This window comes from Rattus rattus, chromosome 15 (genome assembly GCF_011064425.1).
Source record: "Rattus rattus isolate New Zealand chromosome 15, Rrattus_CSIRO_v1, whole genome shotgun sequence".
Classification (NCBI taxonomy): Eukaryota; Metazoa; Chordata; class Mammalia; order Rodentia; family Muridae; genus Rattus; species Rattus rattus.
Window position 1 is genome coordinate 53,374,989 of NC_046168.1, and position 26,884 is coordinate 53,401,872.

General features: G+C 41.9%; 1 protein-coding gene across 1 annotated transcript in view; it reads left to right on the top strand.

Annotated features, from left to right (window-relative positions):
- Setbp1 (SET binding protein 1) overlaps window positions 1-26,884 on the top strand; it is a 365,848-nt gene that overhangs the window by 313,444 nt on the left and 25,520 nt on the right. Inside the window, exon 5 of the mRNA XM_032886020.1 lies at window positions 15,962-16,132. Within this exon, the coding sequence (XP_032741911.1) occupies window positions 15,962-16,132 (171 nt within the window). The remainder of the gene's footprint in view (window positions 1-15,961; window positions 16,133-26,884) is intronic.

A 26,884-nucleotide genomic window follows, 5' to 3' on the forward strand; every position in this document is an offset into this window, starting at 1 on the left:
ACAGGGTTCATATCTGGGTGAGATTTATGATTTCCCTACTTGTAGCCTATCTATACATTGTTTGAATTTCAAAAATCAAACAGGGTTTTGTTTTGGTTTGGTTTGGGTTTTTTTGGTCTTTTCTTTGTTCGTTTTTTACCTTCTAAGTTTGACATTATGCCATTGTTTCCTAGAGAGAATCAAGAAACAAGCCACTCGCTGGCAAGGATTATTTTTCTCCACTTTTGCCTAAAGGACATACGTGAAAACTACCTCTTGTTCTTCCTGTCATGGTCAGGGATCCAGACACTAACTTGATAGAGATTTCTAATATTCTTGGGAAAGAAAGTCTACTTAAAAGAAGCTACAGCAGAAAGACTTCCATGTAAATTCTTATTAACACCGAGGTCTGTGAGAGCCCAACCTCAGCCTCATTTTCCTCATACATAAAATATGGTTATTGAGTGTTAGAGTGGTGGGATTCTACGTTTAAAGTGATATATGTAATTCTTTCTAAATCCTATGAGAAAACCATGGACAGTTAGTTGACCCTGAAATAACCGCAAAGGTTTTATTAAAAAGTGGCTTCCCCTGTAAGGCAACTCTAGGGCATGCCTTTTATCCCCAGTTGGCACCTATATCTCCATGACTTGAAAAACAAAAGAGAAAACAAAACAAACAAAAAACCAGTGAGGATTGGCCATGGCCTGTCCATATACAATGAAATTATCTTGTGTCGTTTAGTTTACCATAAAGAAGGAAGCTCTTAGGCTGGAAAGATGGACATACTGCTCTTCCAGAAGACTGGAGTACAGTTCCCATCACTCCTGTCCAGTGTCTCACAATAGCCGCTCGAATTCCACCTCCAGCGGATCCTACTTTGTCTTTAAGTGAGAGCTCTCTTGTCTTCTCCAAAGTTGAAGCCCTTCTCTCATTTGGCTCTCAATCTTCCTGTGAGATAAGCAGGTAGTTCCTCCACTGTTTAAAACCAAAGGAAATTTCTCTTTACCCAAGAGGAAAAATCAGAAAGAACCCTAGACCAGGCTACCTCCAGCGTTTCCAGCACTCTACTTTGCAGTTTTCATTGGCGAACATAAACTATATGGAGAACAACATCCAACATCACTCAGACCAGCATAGTTCAGTGAATGCCTAGATTGAGTGTACAAACTGGTCCATATAGCATGAATGCTAAGTGGATCATTGACTATCATATATTCATCTGTAAATTCCAGTGTTTCTGTGTGGTACTAGTACCAATGACCATTATCTCTGTTTTCCCAGTGGTGGGAATTGGTATGGCTTGTCGCTGGTACAATGACTTGTCTTTTCTCAAATTTATACCATTGTTATTGAACAAAGGCACGATCTATCAAAGTCCTTCTTCTTTTTTTCCATTACAGTTGGTCAATATATGTTGAATTAAATAAAAGGACAAATGAATAAATATAGGGATAGTCATAATATATGTCAATGCACTAGTCTCAATACCTGCCATGAAACAACCTATGAGAAAAATAGTCATGTTGTTTGGGATTTGTATTATTAACTATCTTGGACTATTCTCAACAACTTACAGGGCACCGTCATTTAAAGCTAGAGTGCACCTGCCTCTTTAAGAATTGAGACTAACCAAGTGTATGGGAGTACACCTTTAATCCCAATATTGGAGAGGCAAAGGCAGAGGATCTCTGTGAATTTTGAGCTCAGCCTAGTCCACATGTATTTCAGGCCAGACACAAATACTCAAATAGACACTGTCCCAAAAATAAAAATTTGGCATTAATATTCCAGCATAATTGGATGCTTTTCCCTTCCTTTCTTCATTAAACTACCTGCTTGATATCTATCTACTGTGCACAAACCAGTGAACTATCCACTCCCCGTCATTTCATTCCGTTGTCACTACTTTCCATTACAGATGGTTGTGAGCCGCCATGTGGTTGCTGGGAATTGAACTCGGGACCTCTGGAAGAGCAGTCAGTGCTCTTAACTGCTGAGCCATCTCTCCAGCCCCAGTGGTCACTACTTTCCAAATCTTTGTTTTCTGTCTTGTGTTCTGCGTTCCTTAATCCGAGATTTGTATTTTCATGGAGTCCTTTAATAGCTGCTACTATGAATCCTGTAAAGTCAGAAGATCCTAGTACAGCGCAATAAGAAGCCACACAAGAAGAACACATGGATAAGCCCTGGCTTCTCTCCTTCAGCATGCGTTTTAATTCACTAAAAAGCCCTTGTCTGCAAAGTTCTGCAGGTAGTGAGTCGGCTTAATAAACACACAAGATTTCACTTACAAAGCCATGACTTAGGTACAGAACTATGTGCTTTCCGACCAAGAACCATAAATGGACGCCTCAACGTTTCCCCCATTAACCTTAGAAAGGAACTTCTAACTGAAGAAGTGTGGTGGGAACAAAGAAGGTAGAGAGCAAATGTGAATTAGGAGAAGCAGGACAACAGGTTAACCTCCTCACTGAAGGTGTGATTTCCAACCACGATTTACAAAGGTTGTCCATCTGATGACAATGTCCACAGATACACAGGGAACAGCCTTTAAACCGGGTTGTACAATAAAAGAGAAACCACTACTCCGTGTGTCTGCTTAGCAATGCTTTCCAACAACTTCTTTTTTTTTTTAATTTTTTTTTTATTAACTTGAGTGTTTCTTATATACATTTTGAGTGTTATTCCCTTTCCCGGTTTCCGGGCAAACATCCCCCTCCCCCCTCCCCTTCCTTATGCGTGTTCCCCTCCCCACCCTCCCCCCATTGTCGCCCTCCCCCCAACAATCTAGTTCACTGGGGGTTCAGTCTTGGCAGGACCCAGAGCTTCCCCTTCCACTGGTGCTCTTACTAGGATATTCATTGCTACCTATGAGGTCAGAGTCCAGGGTCAGTCCATGTATAGTCTTTAGGTAGTGGCTTAGTCCCTGGAAGCTCTGGTTGCTTGGCATTGTTGTACAACTTCTTACCCCTAAGTGAAACACTAGCTTTGTGCGTCATCCCAAGTTGGAGATCAGCTTCCTCATCTATGACACATCACCTTCACTCAGAAAACCTGCTTGCTAGCCACGGCCATTCTTGCCTTTCCCCAAATGCAACTTCATTTTTCACTCTATCGATGTATGCATTTTGTCCCTGCTTCCTAGGGTTTCTCTCATGCACCTTCTGCCAATGTTTGTAACTTGTTGAAGATCCGGGTAAGGTGTCAATTCTCCATTATGCCTTTCCTGTTCCAGTGGAGGCGGTACCCCTTATCCTAGGAAGCCACCTCCCTTCTACCTGACCTGTGGTACTCATCATGGAGCACTTACCACATCAGCTTCCTTCCATTTTTCTTTGTCACTTTGAGAACAGAAATGTGCCTTCAGATCTTTATATTCACGTCTGAGGTAAAGGCAAAGTTACCATTGCCTGGTTGAGTGAATGAAATCACTGAGAACTAACTTATACAGCTGTGCCTTCAACCTTGATAATATAAGCACAGAGCTCAGCTTTTTAACCGTGTTGAGATGCATCTTCCCTAAAAATAATCCAGTTGTTGGCACTGTAGGCTTTACTATAGTCTCATTAGCATAAATTCTTATTCTTAACTATTTCCATTGTGTAAGTTTGCATTGAATCTAAACAATAAATACGTTCTATTATTTTACTAGTACCTTAGAATATGCTGAAATCACAGCAATAAATCTCTAGCTTGGTCCCAGGGGCTGTGGAAGGTAATACCAGTGGTCTTTTCCACTCAAGGCAGATTGTTATTTTTATTTAAATTTCTTGTTTCTGAATCTTATTTCTTCAAGATGGTAGTTGGCTTCCCTAAGAGTGGACTTTTCCTTACATGCTGAGGACCACCCCACCCACCCCTGCCCAGAGGACCTGGAATTGCTGCTGTGTTCATACTGGGCAAGAACATGCTTGAGGAATAACACATGAATAAAACTGCCTCCCATCACCTAGCAATTTATTGAAAATGCAACATCAAGTTAAATATTTAGAAGTTGACATGACTCTCCATCCTGGGGCCCCAGCTCTCAGAAAAGACTCGAGGCTCTCCTTGGCCAACAAGGATTCTTCCAGATTGTAGACATCCCATGATTCTTTCGTTAGTAGCTTCCCTCCTTCTTGCCTTTGTTTATCGACCTCTGTGCTGGAGATTGAAGTTAGGGCCTCACACATGCTAGGTGATGCCTTTCAAATGTGCCAGGTTCTCTGGTCATCTCCCTAGCTGTCCTCTTCCGAGCATGTTTTCTGCCACAGCTACAGAGTAAGCATTTCATGGGCATCATCAGTTTAATCCCTATCACAACCTCCAAGCCAGTTTATTAAACTTCTTTTTCTTCCAAAGTAAGGAAAGCGAAGCTTTGAAAGGTTACATCACTTAAACGAGGTCACCACTTAGGTGATAGAGTGTGGATTTTTCAGCTGCGGTCCATCTGGCTCTAGGGTCACAGACTTATCCCCAGCTTAAATCTCCTTCCCTTTAAGTGGTTTATTCCCAATCACGGGCTAACACATTTGGACTCTGCCTCCTGCATGAAATGTTCCTATCTCCATATCTCTGCCTTCACTTTCTCCACTGAGCCCCTCCCTTCTCTAGGATGAAGATTATAATTTGTCCCAGATGCCTTTTATTGTGAGCTAACATCTCATATTCCTCTCTCTAACCCCCGTGACCTTGAATGGTTTGAGACCGCTTCTGTGGATGTGCTTATTCTGTTTTGAAATGCCAGATTGTGTTTGGAGCTCCCACTCCTTGGCCTGCCAAATGGAACCCAGAGTACAGAAGTCCTGGTTATCTATCCTCTGTCATGATGGGCTCCGGGTATCTGGATCGACTCCCATGACTCTTAAATGCGAAGTGCTATAGTCTCTTCACTAGTGCCAAACCTCTGTAGTAACAGTTTCTTCTATGATCTCAAGTGTAACCACGGGTTCTTTATCCACAACTCCTACATCTGGAAATTCCCCTGCTCTTTTCTGCATGACTTAAAGACCTCCCTAAGTATGTTAACAACTGAAATGCTTTCCTTTCATCTTAAACCATATTATCGGTCACACAACAGTGTGAAGATGTGTCTTCAGTCAGCTTTATGTACCACAGAGTAATTTGAATCAGCACCGGCATCCCTCTAATTGAACTTGCTTCAGACCACTTTAGGGGCTACGTAGCACTAGAATTACCTCAGTACACGGCTGAGAAAATGCATCGCTTTCATTTCTCTAGCAGGGCCTTGCGGAATCAACCAAGTACAAAGCAACGTTGAGATGCATTTAACCTCATTAGTTTCCGGAGGACCGACTATCTCCAATCCGTCAGAGTTGAACTACATTAGTGAGACTCAACTATTTCCAAATCTCATTTACATAATGGATGAGATGTGAAATGAGCCCGATGCAAAAGGAGCCACCCGGAGGCACTAAAGTTTATCACAATATGTAAGAGTTCCTTTAGATCATTGCATTAAATTCCCACTAACAAGATAACAAATTAATTGCCTTTATTACTGTACTAGCCCAAAGTCTATTGAGTACAGAGTATCAACCTAGAAAAGCAGCTGGGGTTCCAAGGATGGTGGGCAGGAAGGATTTGTACAAGGAGATGGTGAGCATTCCCTTGATTTTCTTTTCCCCCTGCCCCTTTAAGAATTTCCAGGCACCTCTGTAATCTGATGGTGGACTTTGGCTTTATTAGTGAGGTAGGCCGAGGATGAGTAAATCAACTGTATCAGACAAGCCTCAGGACATCTAGAAATTGATCATTCTGCCGAAATAAGCACTCTGTGTTTATTAGCTGGGAGTTCATCACTATCGCTTCTCCTCATCCAATTCCTAAGAGATTTCAAAGCCATCATCATGGTATTAGCTCGTCTGACTGAACTACTAGAGATAAAGATTAGAAGATCTATCTAATGATGGGTCTGAGTTACTACGGTTCAGGTTTTTTTTTCTTTCTTTCTTTCTTCCTTTGCCCAGAGGAGAGTTTTACTAACACACAGTCCATGTCTGTATCTGCACACCTGCACATAATCACAGTGCACTTGTACCCAGTAAGAGGAATTCAAATAGTGGGAAAAGTAGATGCTTTCAAGAAATTCCTCAAAGATCGTAAAACGGTGAGCTCCTCTTCCCTAACATAAAGAAATGGCCACTTAATGAAGGAAATATATGTTAAGTTGATTTCTCTAGCCAGAAACGGTGGGCAATATTGTACTGAGAATAACTAGATTTCATCATCACATTTATAATTAAATCCTCTGTCAGTGATTAGACATCTATAGACATATAGGGGGATGACTGCATATGAAACCGACCTCCCACAAACCAGTAAATGTGCACTTATCTATTTATACATGTATTTATATACACACATGCACTAACCCCTGATATGCAGCTTTTGCTCAGCATGCCTTCTAAATAAGCAGTAATCAAAATGCAAATGAGGTGACCCAGTTAGCATCGCGTGGAGGTCTGTATTGCCACACAGATGTGCTGTAGCACCGTATACTCCAGAGGTAGACGGAGAGACACTGCAAAAGACGCTCACACTAACTGATGCTGATTTCTAAAGCCCTGCACATTCTGGAGAACGCAGGGAAGAATCTTCCAGAAACAATAGTCCTCTAGTTTATATCACATCTATTGTTTCCAGGCTGCCCTGTGAACATAGATTTGTAGGCATGCACGGGGGGAGGGGGGGTAAGTAAACTTATTCTGTGAAGCTGGAAAATTCAACCCTTGAAACAACATAGCCCATGAGCTGGCCTGTGAGGATGGGAAGACAGATTCTGCATTGGTTTACTAGTGTGGAACACTAGGTTTAAAAAAAAAAAAAAAAAAAAGTTGCTTCTTCTCAGCAGGGGTGTGGCCTAACTGATTTCCATCCCAAAGAAACTACTTTGCCTTACCTTACTGAAGTCCCAGTGTATTCACCCACCTAACCTATTTCAATAGTAAATCTGTAACTGACCTGCTCCCCAAGGATATAAAGAGTATACTAGAAGCATTGTACTATTAAATTGGTTTTAATTACATGTGCGGATTTGTTCCTCCCTTGTTATTACCTTTTGTAAATCCCCTTATTATATTTTCCATGGACAGGCAACCCTATTGTCTGCATTTTTTAAAACATGGATGAAATTACATCAGCATTACATTGGTTTTTATCTGCCCTTTGTCCTTTTGTGGTGTGTATGGTGTGTGTGTGTGTGTGTGTGTGTGTGTGTGTGTGTGTGTGTGTGTTAGGGAAATTTAGCAAGAGTCACATCAGAACCTAAAGGTTTCTATGAATCTTGATCATGAAGCAGAATTTGTTCTCTGTCTACATGTTATTCTTCTTAGCAGACCTGAGGGCTGAGGTGCAGTGTCATTCCAAAGCCTTGTGACTTGGAGTGTCTCTTCCTTTTGCAGTTTTGTAGTGGGTGGGTCTTCTGTGTGACATCATTGAGCACTTAGAGAAAACGCCTTTCTGCTCATCAAACCTTTCCACTGCGGCATCAAGAGAGACTAATTCTGAGTCATTGTAACATACTGGGTAAGGTAAACTACACTCAAGTGTGAGTCTGTCTACGACTAAAGCAGTTCCCTTTAAGCCCATCTATGCATTCCTAACAAAAGAGAGGTAAGAATAAATCAGCGGAACCCTCATAACAATCAAGAAAATGTCCCACAGATATGCCTGATGGCCAATCAAGGCAGTTCTTCAGTTGAAGGTCCCTGTTCCCAGGTGTGTCAAGTTGACGACAAAACTAACAAGGACACCCCTGTCCCTCCTACCTCTCTCCCCAGTTTGAAGTTTCTCTGAGAATCAGAATAATGGACTGGAATAGATTCTGGCCCAAAGACAGAAGCAGAAAAGCCTTCTTTACATTGTCCGGCTTCGTCCAGCAAGCATGGGAAAAGCTAGGGTCTCCTAATTCCAGTCTCTTATTTCTCATCAATATACTTATCTCTAATATGATTTATTGACCATTCATAGTCATCAAACAGTTCACTTGAGTCAGTTTTATGCTGAAAATGTATTTTTAAAAGACTAAGTTCATTGACTCCTAAGGGATCCAAGCTGTTCAGGGCATGCACATAATTTAAACGTGAGGAGTAAGTTTTAAATGAGGCAGTTAGTCCTAAGAGTATGTCTCAGAGAAATAGGAATGGCTGACATAATGGCTACTTGGTAGGGTGAGGCCTTGTAATCATGAATTTTCTGTTTTAATATTAGTTTTCACTTGTTATTGCAACAGATTTCTACAAACGTATGTAGAAATGTTCAAATAAGGCAAATGTTGTCATCCTACTACATTATTGGAAATCACAAGGCCAAAGTGGGTCTCACTGAGCAAAACCCGAGGGTAGATTGTTTCCTGAGAGCTATAGTGAGAGTGATTTCTTTTATTTTCAGCTTCTGCAAATCACTTTCATTTCTTAGCCTCTGGTCTCCTTTCTTGTGTCTCAGAAGCCAGCGGTAAAGCTTCTGTCCCACTGTCACAATCATACGTGGTCCTTTCTCCTCTGCTCTGCCCTGTACCTCTACCGTATTGGTCTCTTGTGATTATGTTGTGGTCCTTTGGATAAAAACATAAATTTTCCCTGTTTGTGGTCAGCTGGTTAGAGATATCTATACGATAGTTGTCTTCAACCTTAATCCTCTTTTGTGTCATTACAGAACACTTGCACAGGGTCTAGGAATTGGATCATGGGTAACTCTTTTAGGGAAGACGGGGCATGACTTCCCCTCCAATAGAACAAAGCCTGCTTAATTCTCACAATGATCTCTTTAACAAAGAAACTGGCACGGAGCTAACATTACTCGCTCAAAAATCACATAGCTAGTAAAGTGTTACTCTAAGGAATATATTTTTAGCATCTACATTATACCAAAAATGGATTTTTAGATGTTAAGGCTGTGTGGCTTAGTGAAAACAATGTTCAAAAGCCTCGAAGAATAGGGTGTTGATTCTGGGCCTTGAAGATAGGGGTGCTGATGCTATAAAGTCAGCCACTCAACAAACCTTTTAAACTAGCCCATCTCTATCAAACTAAGTTGTGAGGAACCAAAAGAAATGTGTGGTTTCTGGTGATTAGCACTCATAGATGTCTCGAAGAATTGGAAGACAAATAAAGACATATTGTGGATCAAGACCTAGATCCTATGGTCAGAAGTTTGCACAGTGAAACAGCAGACTGGAGAGGAAATGCTAAGTCTACCTTCCCTCTGCTGCTTTTCCGAACACATCACCCTGCACTTGCTTGATATAACCTTCTTCTCTCAGTTACAGAAAGAATGGTTGGGTTGGCTTTTGTTCTTATTGCTTTCTTCTTCTATCCAGCTGTCTCTCCACTCTTGGTTACTGAATTCTACCCACCTTTCAAGGCTGCAACCTTTGAGTGAAAAGGTATTCCCATTCAAGGAGAGTTTGAGTCGGTGGAAGCCTCTGGTAGCTGGCACATGCAGGTAGTCAGGAGTGCTGAATACTAGTAAAGAGTGGAAATGCAGCCTCTCCAAGCCTGTGGGTATTGTCATAGCTTTCTAATTCAGGACAGACTCACTTGACTTCCTATCTTGTCAAACTTATCTTTAGTTTTATTTGTTTGTCAGTGTTTCATCGGATCTCTTTCTCCATGGCTACACTACCTCTGTAAGATTTAGGTCACAACTTCCAAGGTTGGGTAGTTACCACTGAAGCAACTGCACACTTCATAATATTCAACTCTAGGCCTGTTGGAAGGTATTATGATTAAAAGTGGCCTTGCCTGAAATACATTTATGCTGAAAATGTATTTTTAAAAGACTAAGTTCATTGACTCCTAAGGGATCCAAGCTGTTCAGGGCATACACATAATTTAATCTTTTATCTTTTAAGGTCTTAAAATGGAGTAAAACTCATCCATCACAAAGATAATGATGGTAATAATGAACAGGTTATGTGGTGTCTATGAACACCATGCTTGAAAGGCAGCTTTTCTTCCTCCCTTCAAGACCTGAGGCCCCAAGACGTATGAACTCAGTGTCATGCCTTTTGCCAATTTCCAAATGTCCCTCTTAACAAAACTCAGGATCCAGAAAGGTATACCCATCTGGATGTGATGCCTCTCTCTAATGATGTCATATAAATAGTAGAGACTCTGCTTCTGGATGGCGAACAGCCAGAAGCCCTTTAGTGAAGCCCTTCATGAAAACCAATGGTTACCCTTTGCTCTATAGAAATCTTTGCAGCACAGCTCTCTTAGGAAATGGGAACTTCATTTGACCAATGCCATATTGCTGGTAGGATGGATATTTACTATGTATATGTGAATTAAGGACTAGCTGGATGCATCAAAAATAAACTTTGGAGTCAGGGAAATGGCTCAGCGGGTGAAGGCACTTGCTATGCCTGCCTCATATGAATTTGATCACTGTCACCCATGGAAAAATGGAAAGTGAAAAGCAACTCCATAAGTTATTGTATGGTGTCTTCATGTCATGGCATGTACACACACACACACACACACACACACACACACACACACACACAAGCCACAAACACACACACCATACATGCACACACAATAAAAATTATAAAGAATATTTTTAAATAAATGAAATTAAATTTACTGGATTTGTCACACACAAAAATATGAGTTCAAGGATTGGAAGGTTTCTTACGACCATGTTCAGTTTCTTCTGTAACATGGATTCCCTTTGTTGGCCATGAGTAAAACCCGTTTCCATACTATATAGGAGGCAAGCCGTAGAATGTTAATTGGCAACTGGCAAATCAGAAAGTGAGTGATTGTTAAAATTTTAAAAACCCAAAAGTCAGAATATGGAGACTTGTGGAGAGCTTTGATTTGAAACATGGAGGTTGGCATCACGTCCTTCACATGCATAGTCTTCGAGCATGGGTAACTCAACTGGTTTCCTGTGCCTCTGTTCCCTCATATGTGAATGGCTGGACTCACCACGTACCTCTTACGATCCACAAATAGCACACTGCATGTCAAAATCCTTTGCAAACTGAAAAGCTACTTAACCAATCAATGGCTTTTGATTGCCCATTCAAACCAAATTTTGCATTCTTCAGAATAAGTAGAGGTCAGGGAGGTGATGGGAAGGATCAGCCATCCCAGGGTTATTACTTTGCCCCCACCACACCAGCGTACACATCCATGGCAGGAAGCACCTGCACCTGCAAATTTTAGATTTTGAAAATTAATTAAGCTACTCATCGAGCCTACATGAGTCAAGTCCTGTCTGCCAGATCCACTGTTCTCCATGGTACATGTACCGAGGTGAAATCTGTGGGATTCCTCCATGATGAGCTGCCAGCTCCTATTTCAAGAAAGCCACGTGGAGGACCCAACAGTGAGCTGAAGTATCCAGATTGTGCCACCTCTGCCATCTGTGTGGTCTTAGAACAATCATATGACCTCTCTCAAACCTCTGTTTTCTCATCTACTAGAAAAGGGCAGCGAACAGCAGCCATCCCGGGAAGGGTGTTTGTTTGTCATGGCTTCTTTTTCCCTGTAAAGAAATGAGAAACGAAACTGGCTTTATGAACCTGAGAGCAGCATACAAATTACTGAAGAGTAAGTTGGGTTTTACTTGCCAAGGTCACAAAGCTCATTAAAGGGATCCTGAGAAAGCCAGCCACTGTAGACCCTGGATTCCACCGTGACCCTTGTGACCTTGAATAACCTGGGGAAGAGGTAATTGAGTAGCGACTTCTTCTTCAGAAGGAAGAGAATCAAAATATTGAAGCTATCGACTCAGCCGTAAGGCAGTAAACAGTGCTTTGGTCCCTGACCTTTCTGCATCCTGGGGCAGTCAATAACCTGGCCACTGGATTCAGCGCCTGCCAGTGATTTTGATTGGGAGTAGTTTAACCTTGAACTGAGCTCCAGGTAACCAAGGCAACAGGAAGTCAGCTTCTGCATCTCAGGAGACGAATCCATAAATCAAGTCCCTAATGCAAACACGATGTACAGGTAGAGATTTGAGGGGATAAGTGGTCTGGGAAATTACCTTTGAAAATGAGTAACTGTCCCTGGATCCGTTCTACCGTAGTTACAAAGAGATTTTTAAAAAATGTATCAATAGAGGTCAACAGGTTACTGTGATGTACTTTCATATAACTTTTAAATTTTCTTTCAGCTCACCCTTTTAATTATGAGCAGATGTTAGATTAACCAAGTTATTAGTGTCACTATTTCTTCCTTTAAAAACACACTAACCTCTAAATATCTTAACATCGGCGCACTGTGCTTTGTGTTAGACTACAGAAAAAATCAGAACTCATCTACCAAGAACATTCTATGTACAGACTCCCCACTGAATTTCCCTGATAATCCTTCCACATACCCAGCCTTTCTGCGTCCTCCCTTGTAAACATGGTGCTTTCAATGGCCCAGTATGTGTAAGGCTCTGTCTGGTTCGTTCATTCCTGCCTTCCTTTCTTTCTTTCTTCTTTCCTTCCTTCCTTCCTTCCTTCCTTCCTTCCTTTCTTTCTTTCTTCCTTTTTTTTTTTTAAAGAATCAATTTTCTGCCTCTAAAAATCCAGTTCCAAGCCAGGCCCAGTCTAGGAAGAAACTCTCCAAATGTCCCATCATGGACCATCTGCCATCACTAGATTGAAAGGAAACAAACTCTTACACTGGCCACTTGCACAATGTTGCTTCCCAAGGAGCTGCTCCCTCCCGCTGTTCTATGCTCTCTAGACCTCTGCCTAAGAAAGAGTGATCCCCTTCATTCAAAGTTTATCTGGTAGACTTGCCCCTATATGCTATTTCTGGGTGTCCATCGTCCCTTCCAAATCCAAAACTGACTGAGGAAGACACGAGGGCTTTTCCTCCTCCTTTCCTTAGATATAATTTTAAAAGTTGACAACTCCTAAATTGTCTAGGGTCTTTGCAGAAGCTGCACAGCAGTGATCTGAATGACAGAGTGTTTTCAGTGTGGTTTTATGGCATTTAACGTAGTCTGTATCGTAAACACTTGAATGGCAAGTGTACCCAGCAGAGGGATGCTCAGACCAGCTCTAATGAGATGATGTGGACTGAGACTAATTTAGATTGTAAACATTTGCATGAGAATGGGGACAACCGAAATGACTGGAAATCAGTCTATTCCCAAGTGAGGGTTAAATATTCATCTAATAATCCTGTTTATTGTCTCCATTCCCCGAACACATCATAATTTAAATAGAAAGGTGTCTGCTTCACCTGCATCTACAGGTACAAAAACGGCTTCTCAGTGACTTTTCCAAAGCTGCAGTTCAGTGTAATGAATGCCGATAGCTTAGAATTGCGAAGTGTGTTTGGAAGGAATACTGCTGTAGTCTTAGAGAGAACCAAAACTCGGTCTTGTTTTGTTTAGTTTTGCTTTGTTTCCTGCCTGCTGTCTCTAATGATCAGATCAGACTTGTTATCAGCCATAAACTACCCCACTATCATATTCCAAGGCATGTATAGATTTGTATTCCCCTCCCCTCAAACTCTTGTTTTCTCAGTGGGAAAAGAAAATTAATATATTTGTAATTTTCAAAATATTAATAGTTGCTAGAAGCAGTGGCCTATACTTACAATCCCAACTCCTGGGAGACTGAGACAGGAGGATGGCCACCTGAGTTGTAGGCCAGCTTAAGCTACAGAGTGAGTTCCAGAATAGCCTGGATTACAGAGTGAGTGAGACCTTTCCCCTTCCTTAATATATAGACGTATCACATTATGGTATGTATGATACATATGAAACAATTATGGCGAAGAAGTAAAGAGGAACTCTTCCTAACCCTCACTTCCTATTCCCCCCAAATCTCTCATCCCTCCTTCCTTACAGTAGCTCCTGGTAGCAATTTGCATGGATGTTCTCCTAGGTGATTGCGGCCTCTCTGGGTGCTGTGCTCAGTCTATCCTAAGCACACCTGCATATTCTGCTAACAGAACACCCTGTGTGCTTTTGTGTATCTCAATGAATGTACCTTGTGATATTTTCCCTTACAATTTCACATTCGTCTCTACCTTCAAAATACTCCAAAATGCAATTTCAATTCAGAAAGTACAAAAAAAAAAAAGTGTTATTCGGGGCATCTTAAGAAGTTTTCAAGACAAGAATGGAGAGTGGAAGGGAGGCGGCAGGGGATAAAACAAAATATTAGCATGGCCCACTCATTCAGTTGTGTAGTAAGACCCTTGTGCCGTCAGCATGAAGCATGCTGGGGTAGACTTGGACTGTGGTCAGAGTTGTATGGTCCAATGGACCAAGATGATCCCAGCTTTAGCATTTGGCAACTGGAGATGCCCAACTCTACCAAAGAACAGAAGGACGTTAGCTATCTTTCCCTTCAGCTCTGCAAAAGGTGTTCTTCTCATCTGTAAACTTGAGAAAATAATACTAGCTACGGTCACACCTCACTGAACTGCCATGGAGCCAAAGTGATTAAAGGTGATCTCATTATGGTGACTGAGATATCATTGCTCTAGTGAAGGGACTCTGTCACTCAGGTTGATTGGCATGGGAAAGAATAGTGTCAAGAAAGAAATGACAAAAGCTAATGTGTTATTATTGTTAGTCTTAGTGTACAGCCTACAGAGAGGAAGCCCGAATAGAAGGCTGTTTGACATGGAACAAGTACATTCAACCCTCTAGGCTTAGACGTGGTTTGCAGATAGAAATAGATAGATAGTCAGAAATGCTTAACCAAATAAGGAAGGAGAGCTGAGTCTTTACTTACTGGTTCAAATTACTTCTGAGCAATTCATGGGCCATATTTACCTCTATATCAATATAATAATAATAATAATAATAATAACAACAACAACAACAATAACCCACTAGCAATAATGGTAGAGACTTTCAAAGCATGGAGTGGATCCCGGAACTCATTCCAAGTGCCTAACATTAATTCACTCACGGCATACCAACCACCACCTCACAAAGAGTTCTGTCCTTGTTCCTCTTTTTAAGAAAGTTAACCATAAAACACAGCATAGTTTAAACCTATGAACTCAAGTATTGAGTTACATTAAATTGTGTCAAGTGACTTGTTCTTGGTAATAGCCTGGAAGTGTCAGAGCTGGGAATCAGGATCCAGATTAAGAAACTAGGGTCCAGAACATCCCAAGATGTAATCAGGAGCTGTAACATCTGTGATGCTTGTGGAGGCCTGACACTCAGAGTCCTCCCAATCAACTGTTCCAATCCAACCTGCCATGATCCTTCTCTGCCTGTAGCAACCACATTCTGCATGAAGTCATGTGTTTAGTTCCACACATGAGGAAATATCATATTTCTGGTCTTCATATTTTGTTGGAAATTTCATTCATTTTAATGTGTGAATGATATTCATAGCATACTCCATTTTCTCACTACAGTCAGCCACTGGTGCACACCTGGCATAATTCCCTCACTGGGCCCTGTTCCTCCTGACTTATTCCTTTGCCTGTGCCCTGCTCAGCACCCAGAATGACTTTCCCTCAGCCTCACTGTTCTGGGAAAGCACTGCAGAGCGTCTCCTCACCTCTTATCCTGCCGATCTTACAACTTTAGGCTCTACCGCATCTAGAATGATAGTGCCCAAGGCTGTGGGAATTGGTTACATGCTGTTTTCTCCTCTGGTGCTCATGTCTTCCCAGCCAGTGAGATGGGAGCCTCACTAGGGTAGGGAGGAGTCAGGTGAATCACCCTTTGTACTGCGTGGGTGTAACCTCTGTAAAGATGGGCTTCTGGATCCTCAGAAGGTTACGAGATACCCAGTGTATTGTACTGCTCCATGAGCTCTGCACATGGCCTCATCCCCAGACATCCATTCTAAATGAACCCCTCGTCCTAACCTCAGCCTCAAACTAGCCATGACTACTTTTCTCTTTTAAGTATTCTCAACTTCCTTTCTTTCTGTACTTGGAGGAGGACAAACAATTGGACTACTTACTCGGATTCAAGTTCAGGTTCTATGATAGTTGCCTTACTGCCCCCTTAAATCAACTAAAGTTCTGGGATTCTTGTTTTTCAGGGATGCCAAGTCCCCACTTAAAAGTGGACCAGACGACAGCACACAGTAAGAGCGAGGGCTCAGTATCCACCATGATGGCCAGGAAGAAGCCAACGGCAGTGGACAGTGTTACAATTCCCTCAGCGCCTGTGTTATCTCTCCTTGCTGCATCTGCAGCAACGTCGGATGCAGGTGAGTTCTTTGCACATACAGAAGGTGGACACTTAAAAAGTCCTCTAGTCATGTGGTGGTAAATGGCATCACAATATACTATAGACATCTGTGAAACTGTCAAAAAAAACCTAATTGGTATAGTGCAAATGGCCCCACAATAAATGTAATAAGTAAATAAAAGTCAACAGGGAACACCGGGATGAATATCTAAGATCCCAGCACTCAGGTGTTAGAGGCACAGGGATTAGAAGTTGAAAGTCATCCTTAGCTACTTGGCGAGTTTAAATTAGCAAACAAGTAAATGCATTTGTAACAGCAAGGAGCAGGTTCTGAGTGTGTGAGTCATCCGTAAAGTACTTGTTTGATATGCACAGGTCTCATTCATACCATCAGAAAATTAATTGGTTAATCAACTTAAATGCAATCACAGGTTGGGTATCTAATTAGAAATGCTTGTACCTAGAACTGATTAAGAATGTGGGCCATTTGTATGGACATACCAAGATAATCAACAGTTTTATCTAGACCATCTAAAGAAACAAAATCCAGACCGTCCTTTCAGGAGATAACAAACCAACCTGTTGTTTAAAGTCCTTCTCACCGTGGTGACTTTGTTCTGTCACACAGGAGATCAGTGAGGTGAGTTCCTTCTCAGCAATTGAAATGATCTTGCACCAAACAACAGACTTTATTATCTGTAAACACAACTGGGATTCCAGGTCATGACTGAATGTGAGGTGACTGGGCCCTGAACCCCCAAATGCAGGTGTGAATTATTGCCAATATCCGAACACCTTGTGCTGGTGTCACGGAAGTGAGCACTGGGGAGAAACCTTCAGCTCTGTCATGGTGCAGATCTGTCTTCATCCTGAAACTAAGAATAAGGTGCCTTCCTCGTGTAACAAAGAGTGTTCTCATGGCAAGTTTAAGAAGTTAAAAATGTGAAGGAGGGAAAACAACTAGAAAACTAAAGATAACAGTAAAGGTGCTCTTTTAAAACTAGTGCTCAAGGGTCATATGTGGCATATATCCAAGACCCTGTGGTCACAAATCAGGAAAAACAAGATGCGAATATGTACTGAGAGATCTTAAGTGTAATAGGGGTGGTTCCAATGCTATCCTGTTTCCCCAATTGGTTCTTGATCTGTCAGTAAAGCAGCCATGGGCCAATTGCTGGGCAGAATGAATAGGCAATAAATCCCAAGCTTAAAATGAAATTCAATACATTTCATCTATACCTCATATTCTCTTTTGATTATTTTGAGAATTTCACACACGAGTACAGCAATGCATTTTTATCTTATCTACTCCTCCTCCCATGCCTCCCCAACATCCTCCATTCAAAATCTTGACCTCTTTTTCAATAATTTATATCTGTATGTGTATTCTATTGAGTCTAATTAGTTTGCATACATATGTGTGTGCATGTGTATGTATATGTATACACAAATGAAAATGTAGGGTTGAGCGGCTTGAGGATAAGCAGTCTACCAAGAGCCCACCCTTGAAGTAAACTGACTCTCCTCCCTCTCATCTGCCCATAGTTCTTCAACTAGAGAAGGGACATTGTGATTCCTTCCTCTGTCTTCGCCAGAATGTTGACCAGTGTGGTTTTGTGCTGCCAACCATATTGTTAAGAGATCTGGAGTGCCCAGAAAATACCATTCTGCAGCTCTCCTTCCAGTTTTTGATTATTACTATCTTTCCACTCCCTCTTCCCTGATGTCCCCTGAGCCTTGGGTATAGGAGTGATGTCATACGCATGTCAGTTGATGATGGCCACTCCACAGTCACTTGCTCTCTGTACTTGAAGCGCGTGTATTTAGAAGGCTGAATTAATTTAACAAAAAGGTAATGGTGGGTTCTCACCTGCACTCTTTACAGCCATGGGTTCTTGGCTAGGTTTACGACACCACCTTGAGTTTCTTCTATTGTGCGGAGCCTATAGTCCCATAAGACAGATCTTGATTACTCCCAACAAATTAGTGGCAAAATTTCACTGTGGACCATACCTCGCTCAGCTCATCAGTATTGCAATTTGAAGGATTTGCATCTGAGTAGAGCTATTGAAAACCTTTCTCCCCTGGTGGCTCCCATAGCACCTTCCAGTACTAGCAGAGCTAGCTATCAGGCACTAGGCTTCCAGGGCAGTACCAGCTTGGTATCTCTATGTCCACTGACCAAAGTGTGTGGTGTCTTAAGCGAGAGAATCTCACTGTCAAATTTGGGCAGGCAACCAAGGGCAATGCCAATCGCCTTTGCTGTTTGGGAGAGCACATAGATCACTCTCAATGAACAATGAACCTCGCCCAGGACTCGGCTTCTTGTTTGATTATATATGATAGTATATGGTAATGCATCCACCACCCCTGCATGAGGTGCATTACAGGATTTCATTTTTCCTTACAGCACAATATAATTCGATTGTATATACGTACTGCTTTCCCATTATCCATCAAAGGACATTTAGAACGTTTCCGTTTCTTATCTGTTGTGAATAAGTAGAACTGGGTATAGAGGAATATGTACCTCCTTAGTCTGTATGCTATATTTTAGTGTAACTGCTTTTTGACAGAGACCCATTCATGGAGTCAGGGATAGAACGTTCCATTGGCAGTTTTTTTATTGGTGCTCCAGCATTTGGAACTCTAAAGTTTGGGGATTTAAGGTTTGTAGATTAGGAATACATAACCTGTTCCTTGTACTCCTGCCCTTTTTTATCTTTTCTGTGATGGATGTCGCAGATGGAACCCAGGCACCACGCGTGTTCAACAGGTACTTTATTGCTAAATTGCATTCCCAGTCCTTCTGGGGATGTTTTTCCCCAAAGGTTAAGAAATGGATACACTAAGAAAAGCATCTTTAGGGCTGACCAGCCATTCATAGGCAGTGTTTCATCACATGTGAGATCCAAGAAAGAAAGATCACCTAGGAACCAAGAAGGAAAGGTACCATTAAAGACTTCTTTATTCTAGCATTTTCTAGTAAGAGTCTAGGAGAAGCAACTAAATAGTAACTGTTGTTTGCTCTTCATCAGATTTTAGCGACCAAGAGCCCACAGTGATGGTAACTCTTGTGTCAGATAGATGACCTACACAGCGGTCTGTGAAATAGACGATTGGACCTTATTTTCAGAAAAGGAATCTAAGAATAGAGACCTCATTGCCCAGCAGCTGATGGATGGACAGTGGGGTCTCCAAGCCCATGGTCTCAAACCCTAGGTTTCCTGACCTCCTGTGTTTACTGAGTCCACACCTTGGACCTCATGATTTCACCGGTTCCTCAGTAGTCTCTGAGCCCACGCCAGCAGTTAACCTCCAGCTCTCTGCAGTCTTGCTCTAATTCCTCTGCTTTCTACTTCATCTAGCACCAGTCCCCAGCCAACCTCACTTTGGCAAGGTCATGCCTTTGGCCAGAAACAGAGCTTGGCTGTGCTCTAACGGCTGCACTGCAGGCAGGAGATCTTCCTGTTCCTGTTTGATGCATCTCCCAGACCCATCCTGCCGCAGCTCCAGCACACTCTCAGGGCCCAGTGTTTAGGCTGCACTTATCACCTTCTCCTAGATCATAATGTCTTCTCCATCTATTCCTTGTAATAAACTTGTGGACATCTCAGAGAAGAGCCCATGACTTAGATGTTTACTGTATTCATGGCATGTCAACTGATGGCACACTCCATCAATAGCTATCAAGCAAGTGTTTAGGCAAGCATGCTGAGCATGATGTCTACTGTGATTAGAAGCCAAGGAAGAGAGTCATGAATAGCCTTTACCGCAAGCTCTTCTTCCCATACGGCACGGTGCTGTGAGCAAAGAGCTCAGCATGCCTGCATTCCTGTCCTTCCCAGAAGCAACTGGTGACTACACAGTGAGCCCAGTTGAAATAACAGCTTTCAAATTTTCATACACTCACTGTGGGATCAGAAGTTTTGTGGTGGGGTGGAGCAGATCAATGAAATCATCAAAAGAAATCAAAGTAAGGAAAGTCATGTCATAGAAGAAAGAGTGGGGGGACCCCTCTGCGGAAGGGCATTCGGGCAGAGGGACCTGGCTGTAGCACCATGACTGGGAATCCAGGAGGGAATAGCTTGACTACAGCAAAAGATATGAGATGTGGTCTGCACTGTTCACCTTGAAAAACGCTATTGGAACTTACTTACTATGCACTGAGATCTCCCTTTATGGATTGAAGAAATGTGCCTGGTTTTTTACTTTGGCTTGCCAAGCACAGATATTTCCCAGAGGCCAAAGACAGGTGGTCCACAAATCCCCCCCCCTGTACTCTTCGATTCAGTGTGAAAGACAGTGTTGTTGGGATCACACGCTTATGTGGGCTTACCTCCACTGCTCACATCCAGCAGGTAATTTACAAATATGCCAAGCAGTCAGAAAAGCAGGTGGGTATTAACGGCCTCAGTAATCAGAGCTAAGCCAAAACTCTCCTGTGTCAGGATGCAGGAACAGGCTTTTTCATTTTGGCAGTATGAAAATGAGACTCTCAGGAGAATCGCACAGATTTGGTTGATTTCCGGTCTCCGGCTGCAAAGCAGATCTTTTTCAGGGAACCAAGCCAGAGATCTCCCCCAGGTGCTAGAAGCCAGACCTTCATGAGATTCCTCTCTCCACAGACAAATGGCTTCCTACAAACCTGAGGGAGTTGGGAACACACAGGTGGGCTCCTATCCAACACTCTGCTCCATTCCATATGTGGAGAAATGGATGCACGGTGAGATTCAGAGATATGCCTGAGGTCACCGAGTTGGATGTGGGTCCTACTCTCTCATGTCCTGCCTGATTTTTAGTGTATGCCCACCTCTCTCATCATCAATGGCAGATTTATTTCTTCACTCCAAACCTCTCTCTGTTTGTTTCCAGAGCGGTGAAGTGAAGCTGGCAGGGAGAGATCACTCTAAATCAAACTGAAAACTTGCTCGGCAGTTAATAGTTTCTGAGTTTGATTGTGTTTAATTGCGTGCTTGTGTGGTAGCCACGCATATGTCTCAGGAAAACAATTCACTTGATTCCTGTTTTGCCTCATTTCATCTCTCACTATCAACAAAGTGAATTTAGAATTACTTTGTGCTTCATGAAGAAAACTCAACTTTTTTGATAACTTGTTTCTTCTTGGGTTACCTTTTTTTTTTTCCAGAATGGTTTGAGGAACCAGACAACTTTTAGTTAAAATAGAAAAAAGAGTTAAATGAAAGGGCTTACAAGATAGTGAAATAAAAGTTAACAACATTTCTATTCATTCTCTGGATATTTAATACATGTATACAATATATTTTGATGATATCCACTCCCCCCCCACTACCTTCCTACAGCTACTCCCAGGGCCACTTAACAAATCTCCCTCCAAATCTCTGTCAAAGAAGCTTCCCGGATCAAAGTTGATAGCTGTACCAGTCTGTGCATATGAACATGAATACAAAATTAGTTCAAACCCATTAAATGTATAGAAGACACTGGAAGGAGTCAGATAATTGGTCCTTTTTGGATGGTCATCTATCTAGCTATGATACTGAACACAGACAGTGGATTACATAATCTTAGGGAAATAAGGTTGAGAGGCAGGTGCTATATGCTTATCTGGTGCCTAACATAGTGGATGGACACACTAGATACTAAAACCACTGCTAGTAAGTAAATATTAGCCAGATAATTGGCTTGGAGTCAAAACAGTAGTTTTTCAGATACTCGACCTTTAGCTGTTATAAAAGAATGTTTCCGGGGCTGGGGATTTAGCTCAGCGGTAGAGCGCTTACCTAGGAAGCGCAAGGCCCTGGGTTCGGTCCCCAGCTCCGGAAAAAAAAAAAGAACCAAAAAAAAAAAAAAAAAGAATGTTTCCCATATTTTATATGTAAGCATTACAGTATGGGAGACAATATTATAAATCAAAGGTTAGTAGCATGTGTTCTTTGGCTAAAGTGTGTGAGCATGGACGTGCACATGTCAAAGGCACCTCCCCAGGAGTTTTGTTTAAGGCAAATTTTTAGTTTCATGGAGTGGGAGACACAGGCTGACGGCAACGTTATTGATGGATAGGTTGGGCAATGGAGAAGATGCCAAAGAAAGTAGCCGTCATGAGCTCTTCGAGGGAGAGAGGGGGAGGGAGGAATGGTGGCACAGACACCCATATTCTAACAGGCCAGCCTGCGTGATCACACTGCTCAATAGGTATTGATCTGCTGCAGAGAAGGAAGTCTCATTCAAGCAAAAGCTGCTTCATTATTGGGAGTCATTAGTGGTAATGCAGTGAAGGCTTCAATAAGGTTTGTTCAAAGTGATGCATAATTTGAAACAACTTCTATTACACTTGCCCAATAATGATTTAATAAGCATATTAGATAATCTATACCTGAGTAAGTCAGGCTAATTTTTTCCTGTCTCTGCTTATTGACATAACTTCTCGGGGAGGTCACACAATGGACAGAGAAGTCATGCTTTCACTCTGGTACCATGGATTTTATTTTTCTTCCTTCATATTTAGGAAGAGGCCATATTGATAGGTACATTCCAAATCATAATAAGAAAAATCGCCACAGTAAGATTGTTATGGTTGTGTACCACAAACTCAAGGACAGAATGACAGAAATGAAATATATACTGCTGTGTTTGTTTCTGTCTGTCTTTCCCTACACACAGAAAGACAGACAGGAAGAGATACACACACACACACACACACACACACACACACACACACACACACTCAATGTAGCTGTGAGTGTTAAGAGGGAAACATGTAAGAGTTCCTATTGTCTATCTATTCTGTATCACAGCTAATCCACTACTCTCTCAAACTCTACATTCTACCACAGTTAACAATACCACAGCCCCTGGTTAAGTGATGACACAAGTCTCACACGACTGTTAACCCTTTAGGTGTCCTGCTAGTCACTGTGGGTACTGACATCCCTTAAACAATTTAGTCATAAACCAAATGTTAAGGACCAGTCAAAGATAACTCCACTTGTACTCAAGAAACTTGAACACAGCCAAGCAGAGCCCTTACAAAGGGCAGACAGTATGAGCTTTTTATTCTAGTGGTATGAGAATGGAACTTAGCACTTGGGTAGCTAGAAGATGATGACTGGAAATTGCTTCTAGCTCCCAAGACTTAAACAACTGATTGTTCCCTTTATCACTGCATCCTTGAGAGGGTCTTTGGAAACACCCATGCTCTGGTGAAAAACAGAGTAATGGGGGTTTGAGGTTTGGGCAGTCATTTACTTCACATTTTGTTTGTCTGTTGGTTTCTTTTTGTCTTATGGACAATCATAAGAAGAAGCTACTAACCACAGCATTTCTCATGGATGATTTAGCCAAAAGCCTTGTCTTTCAAAAGAACCAATGGAACCAACAAATAAGCAAATTCATAGGGTTTGGAACATTTAAGAACCTTAAGTCCATATATTGAAGTCTTTGTATTGTAAAAATGATAAATTATAAGCGGAAACTAATCACTATATATAAAACCTCCATTTAGAGGAAATTACTGTCTAACTTAAAAGCCACTGATCATTGATTGTCTAAAATGTACTGCCCGTGGACCTGTGTTGAAGCATCCCGAAAATGATTCTGTGTTTGTCTGTAATGCCCTGCTCTACGTGGCAGGTTGATAGAAAGTTGCCTTCTACTGGTTCTGAGTAACTGTGTCCCAGCAGGACTAAAAGATGCTGTCAATGACTTCTAAGGCTTCACCCATAGCTTCTCCATAGGCTCTCTTCATGACTCCAAACCTCAACTTCTTTGCGTGATCCCTTCAGTTGTGGGCCTTCAACGGCAGCTGAGGCTGCCCTTTCACCAATGGCCTTCCATGGCTTCTCACAGTCCCAAACTTCAGCTGTTCTTCATGACCCCTTCATATCCTCAAAACCAGTACCACCTGGGTGACTCTTGCACATTAACAAGTCCAGCTGCAGCACGAGGTACAACCTTGGCTATCTCTGGATCACAGCTTCTTTGTGTTCTCAGAAAACACTTCCCAGATTTCACCTCAGTGATGCTGGTCTCTTCTTAATCACTGCTCGTTTCTTAGCTCTAGCTAACTAGCATCAGTTGTCCCAGTCGTCGCCTTCTCCTCTTGACTATAAAGCCAGACCCAGATGGGTGGAGCTGCTGAGTTTTGCTGCTTCCTGGGGGTTCTATTTTATTATCCCCAGCTTTCTGTTTTTAATGAATTTATTCTCTACCTAAGCTTGGTTATCCTAGAACTTGTTCTGTAGACCGCGACTTTGAACTCAGGGATCTCCATGCCTGTCTCCTAAGCACTGGGACTAAAGTTATGGTCCATCATGCCTGGATTTAAGTTTTTCTCTACTTGGAACTTGCTCTATATCAGACTGGCCTTGAATTTAAAGATCTGCTGGTCTTTGCCTTCTGAATTAAAGGCTTGTACTACCATGCGTGGACCTGGATTTAGCTAGGTGGAAGCTTGTCCCAAGGTCACCACTCCCTCAATTCAACTTAATGTCCTTGAACACAGGATTCAGCTCCGTTTCACTTCCTGGTGCCCCTTTGAAAATCAAATGATTTCTTTTATATTTTTCCCTTCTAAGCTTGCTATACTTGTTCAAATGCTCTTCATGAGACTTAACCAGAGAACAAAGTCTCAGCTGAGCTTTTTGGAGAACCTTTTTGTCAGCGCAATTATTATAAATGTCTTTACCTTAAGCCTCAGGTAGACTCTTTAGACAAGGGCAAAAAGCAGCCACATTCTTGACCAAATTACCACAAAACCAGTTTCTAGGTCACATACTGAAATTCTTCTCCACTGAGACCTCTCAAGTTCAAATAACTCTCATCAACAAAGTCTTCCATATTCCTACTAGGAAATCCAAATAAGCCTGACTTAAAGCTTTCCACCGCTGTCCAAATCCAAAGTCCCAAAATCCACATTCTTCCAAACAAAAGCATGGTCAGGCCTATCACATCAGTATCCCAGTCCCTGGTACCAACGTATCTTAGTTAGGGTTTAACTGCTATGAACAGACACCATGACCAAGGCAACTCTTATAAGGACAGCATTTAATTGGGGCAGGCTTACAGGTTCAGAGGTTCAGTCTGTTATCATCAAATTGGGAACATGGCAGTGTCCAGGCAGGGATGGTACGAGAGGAGCTGAGAGTTCTACATCTTCATCTGAGGACCACTAAGAGAACACTGACTTCCAGGCAGCTAGGTTGAAGGTACTAAAGACCATGCCCATAGTGACACACCTATTCCAACAAGGCCACACCTCCTAATAGTGCCATTCCCTGACCCAAGTACATACAAACCCTCACAGTTGCATCACAGGAAAAGGTCTTCTGAAAAATCTCAGCATTTATCATTTCTGCCTCACCTTGAGAGAATCAGTTTGTGTTGTAGTTTGTTTTTCTATTTTGTTTTCCTTTCCTCTGCTTTAATCTGGATATCCTAGAACCATTGAATCTAGAACCATTCCTGGCCAAAGCTAGAACATTTCGGGGAAGAATCCAGTTCGCCAGCATCACGTTCCTCCAACAGTCCCCTGCAGGTCCATCTTCTTGGAAATTTTCACTTTCAGGACTTGATTTTTCCAAGGATTTCAGTTGTGCTGGATACTTTTTATAAAATTGATACAAACTGAAACATATCTAGGAAGAGTGAGTCTTAGTTGAGGAGTTGCCTCCCTCGGATTGGCCTGCAGGAAAGTCTTTGGGATGTTTTCTTTATTAATGATTGGTGTGGGAGAAAGGCCCAATTGATTGTGGATAATGCCAGCCCTAGCAGGTGGTGAGCAAGCCATGGAGGGAGGGCAAGCCAGCAAGCAGTGCTCCTTCAAGGGCTCTGATTTTGATCCTGCCTCCAGGTTCCTGCCTTGAACTACTGTCCTTTTTGTGATGGACTGTAAGCTGTAAACTGTTAACTCCTAAAGATGATAATGTTTACCACAGCAATAGGAAGCAAACTGAAAGACCTACCCAGCTCTTTAAGGGAGAGAACAGCCATGCTGATAAGGATGGCGAAGAGGAGACAGAAGAAAAAGCGTTGTCGGAATCAGAGACTGTTGAATGAGATCGATCAGTTACTGTCCCAATAAACAAACATACAAATTATTATATAGAATACCAGACTTCTGGAACTTTAATCAGTAAGAAATAGCCAATCCATTAACTATGGGAATAATTACTAGTTCTTGAGCAGACATGGCTGGAAGAGTGAAATGATACACACACTCCCGTTTGTTCATGTCCAAATGCTGGCTGAGTTCTCTTATGTGCTCACTAAATGCTTCAGGTGAATATGTGTCTTCTAACTTGATACTGCCTATACTTATAAGCTGGGTGATTTCCAGCCTCAATGTTCCTATCTGTAGGATGGGGCTAAAGTGCCATATAGTGTAGAGAATCACAGTAAAGAATACATGAAATAATACCTGGGAAAATCTTAGAATATTAATTTGAGTTCAGCCCTTGGTGCTGTGGCTATGATTCTCATTGTTACTCTCTATTTTCTATCTTTAATGGTTTTCTTACGTACACAACCTATGTGTCACTTGAAAGCTAATTTGTGATGGTTCTTCCCTAGTACCTATTTTATATGCATTCCTACCCACTCAGCGTCATTGAACTCCACTATTCCCCTGGCTCCTCATAAACCCACTGTCCATTGATCTCTACATCGGATTCAGGAGGCCCACACTGCCTCCCACATTGGATTGAATCCAGTCTTCAATTATCGGACCTTATTTAACCTTTAAAAAATCTCAGTTTTTAGTGTTTAATTGGAAAGAAGATAAACGATGGTT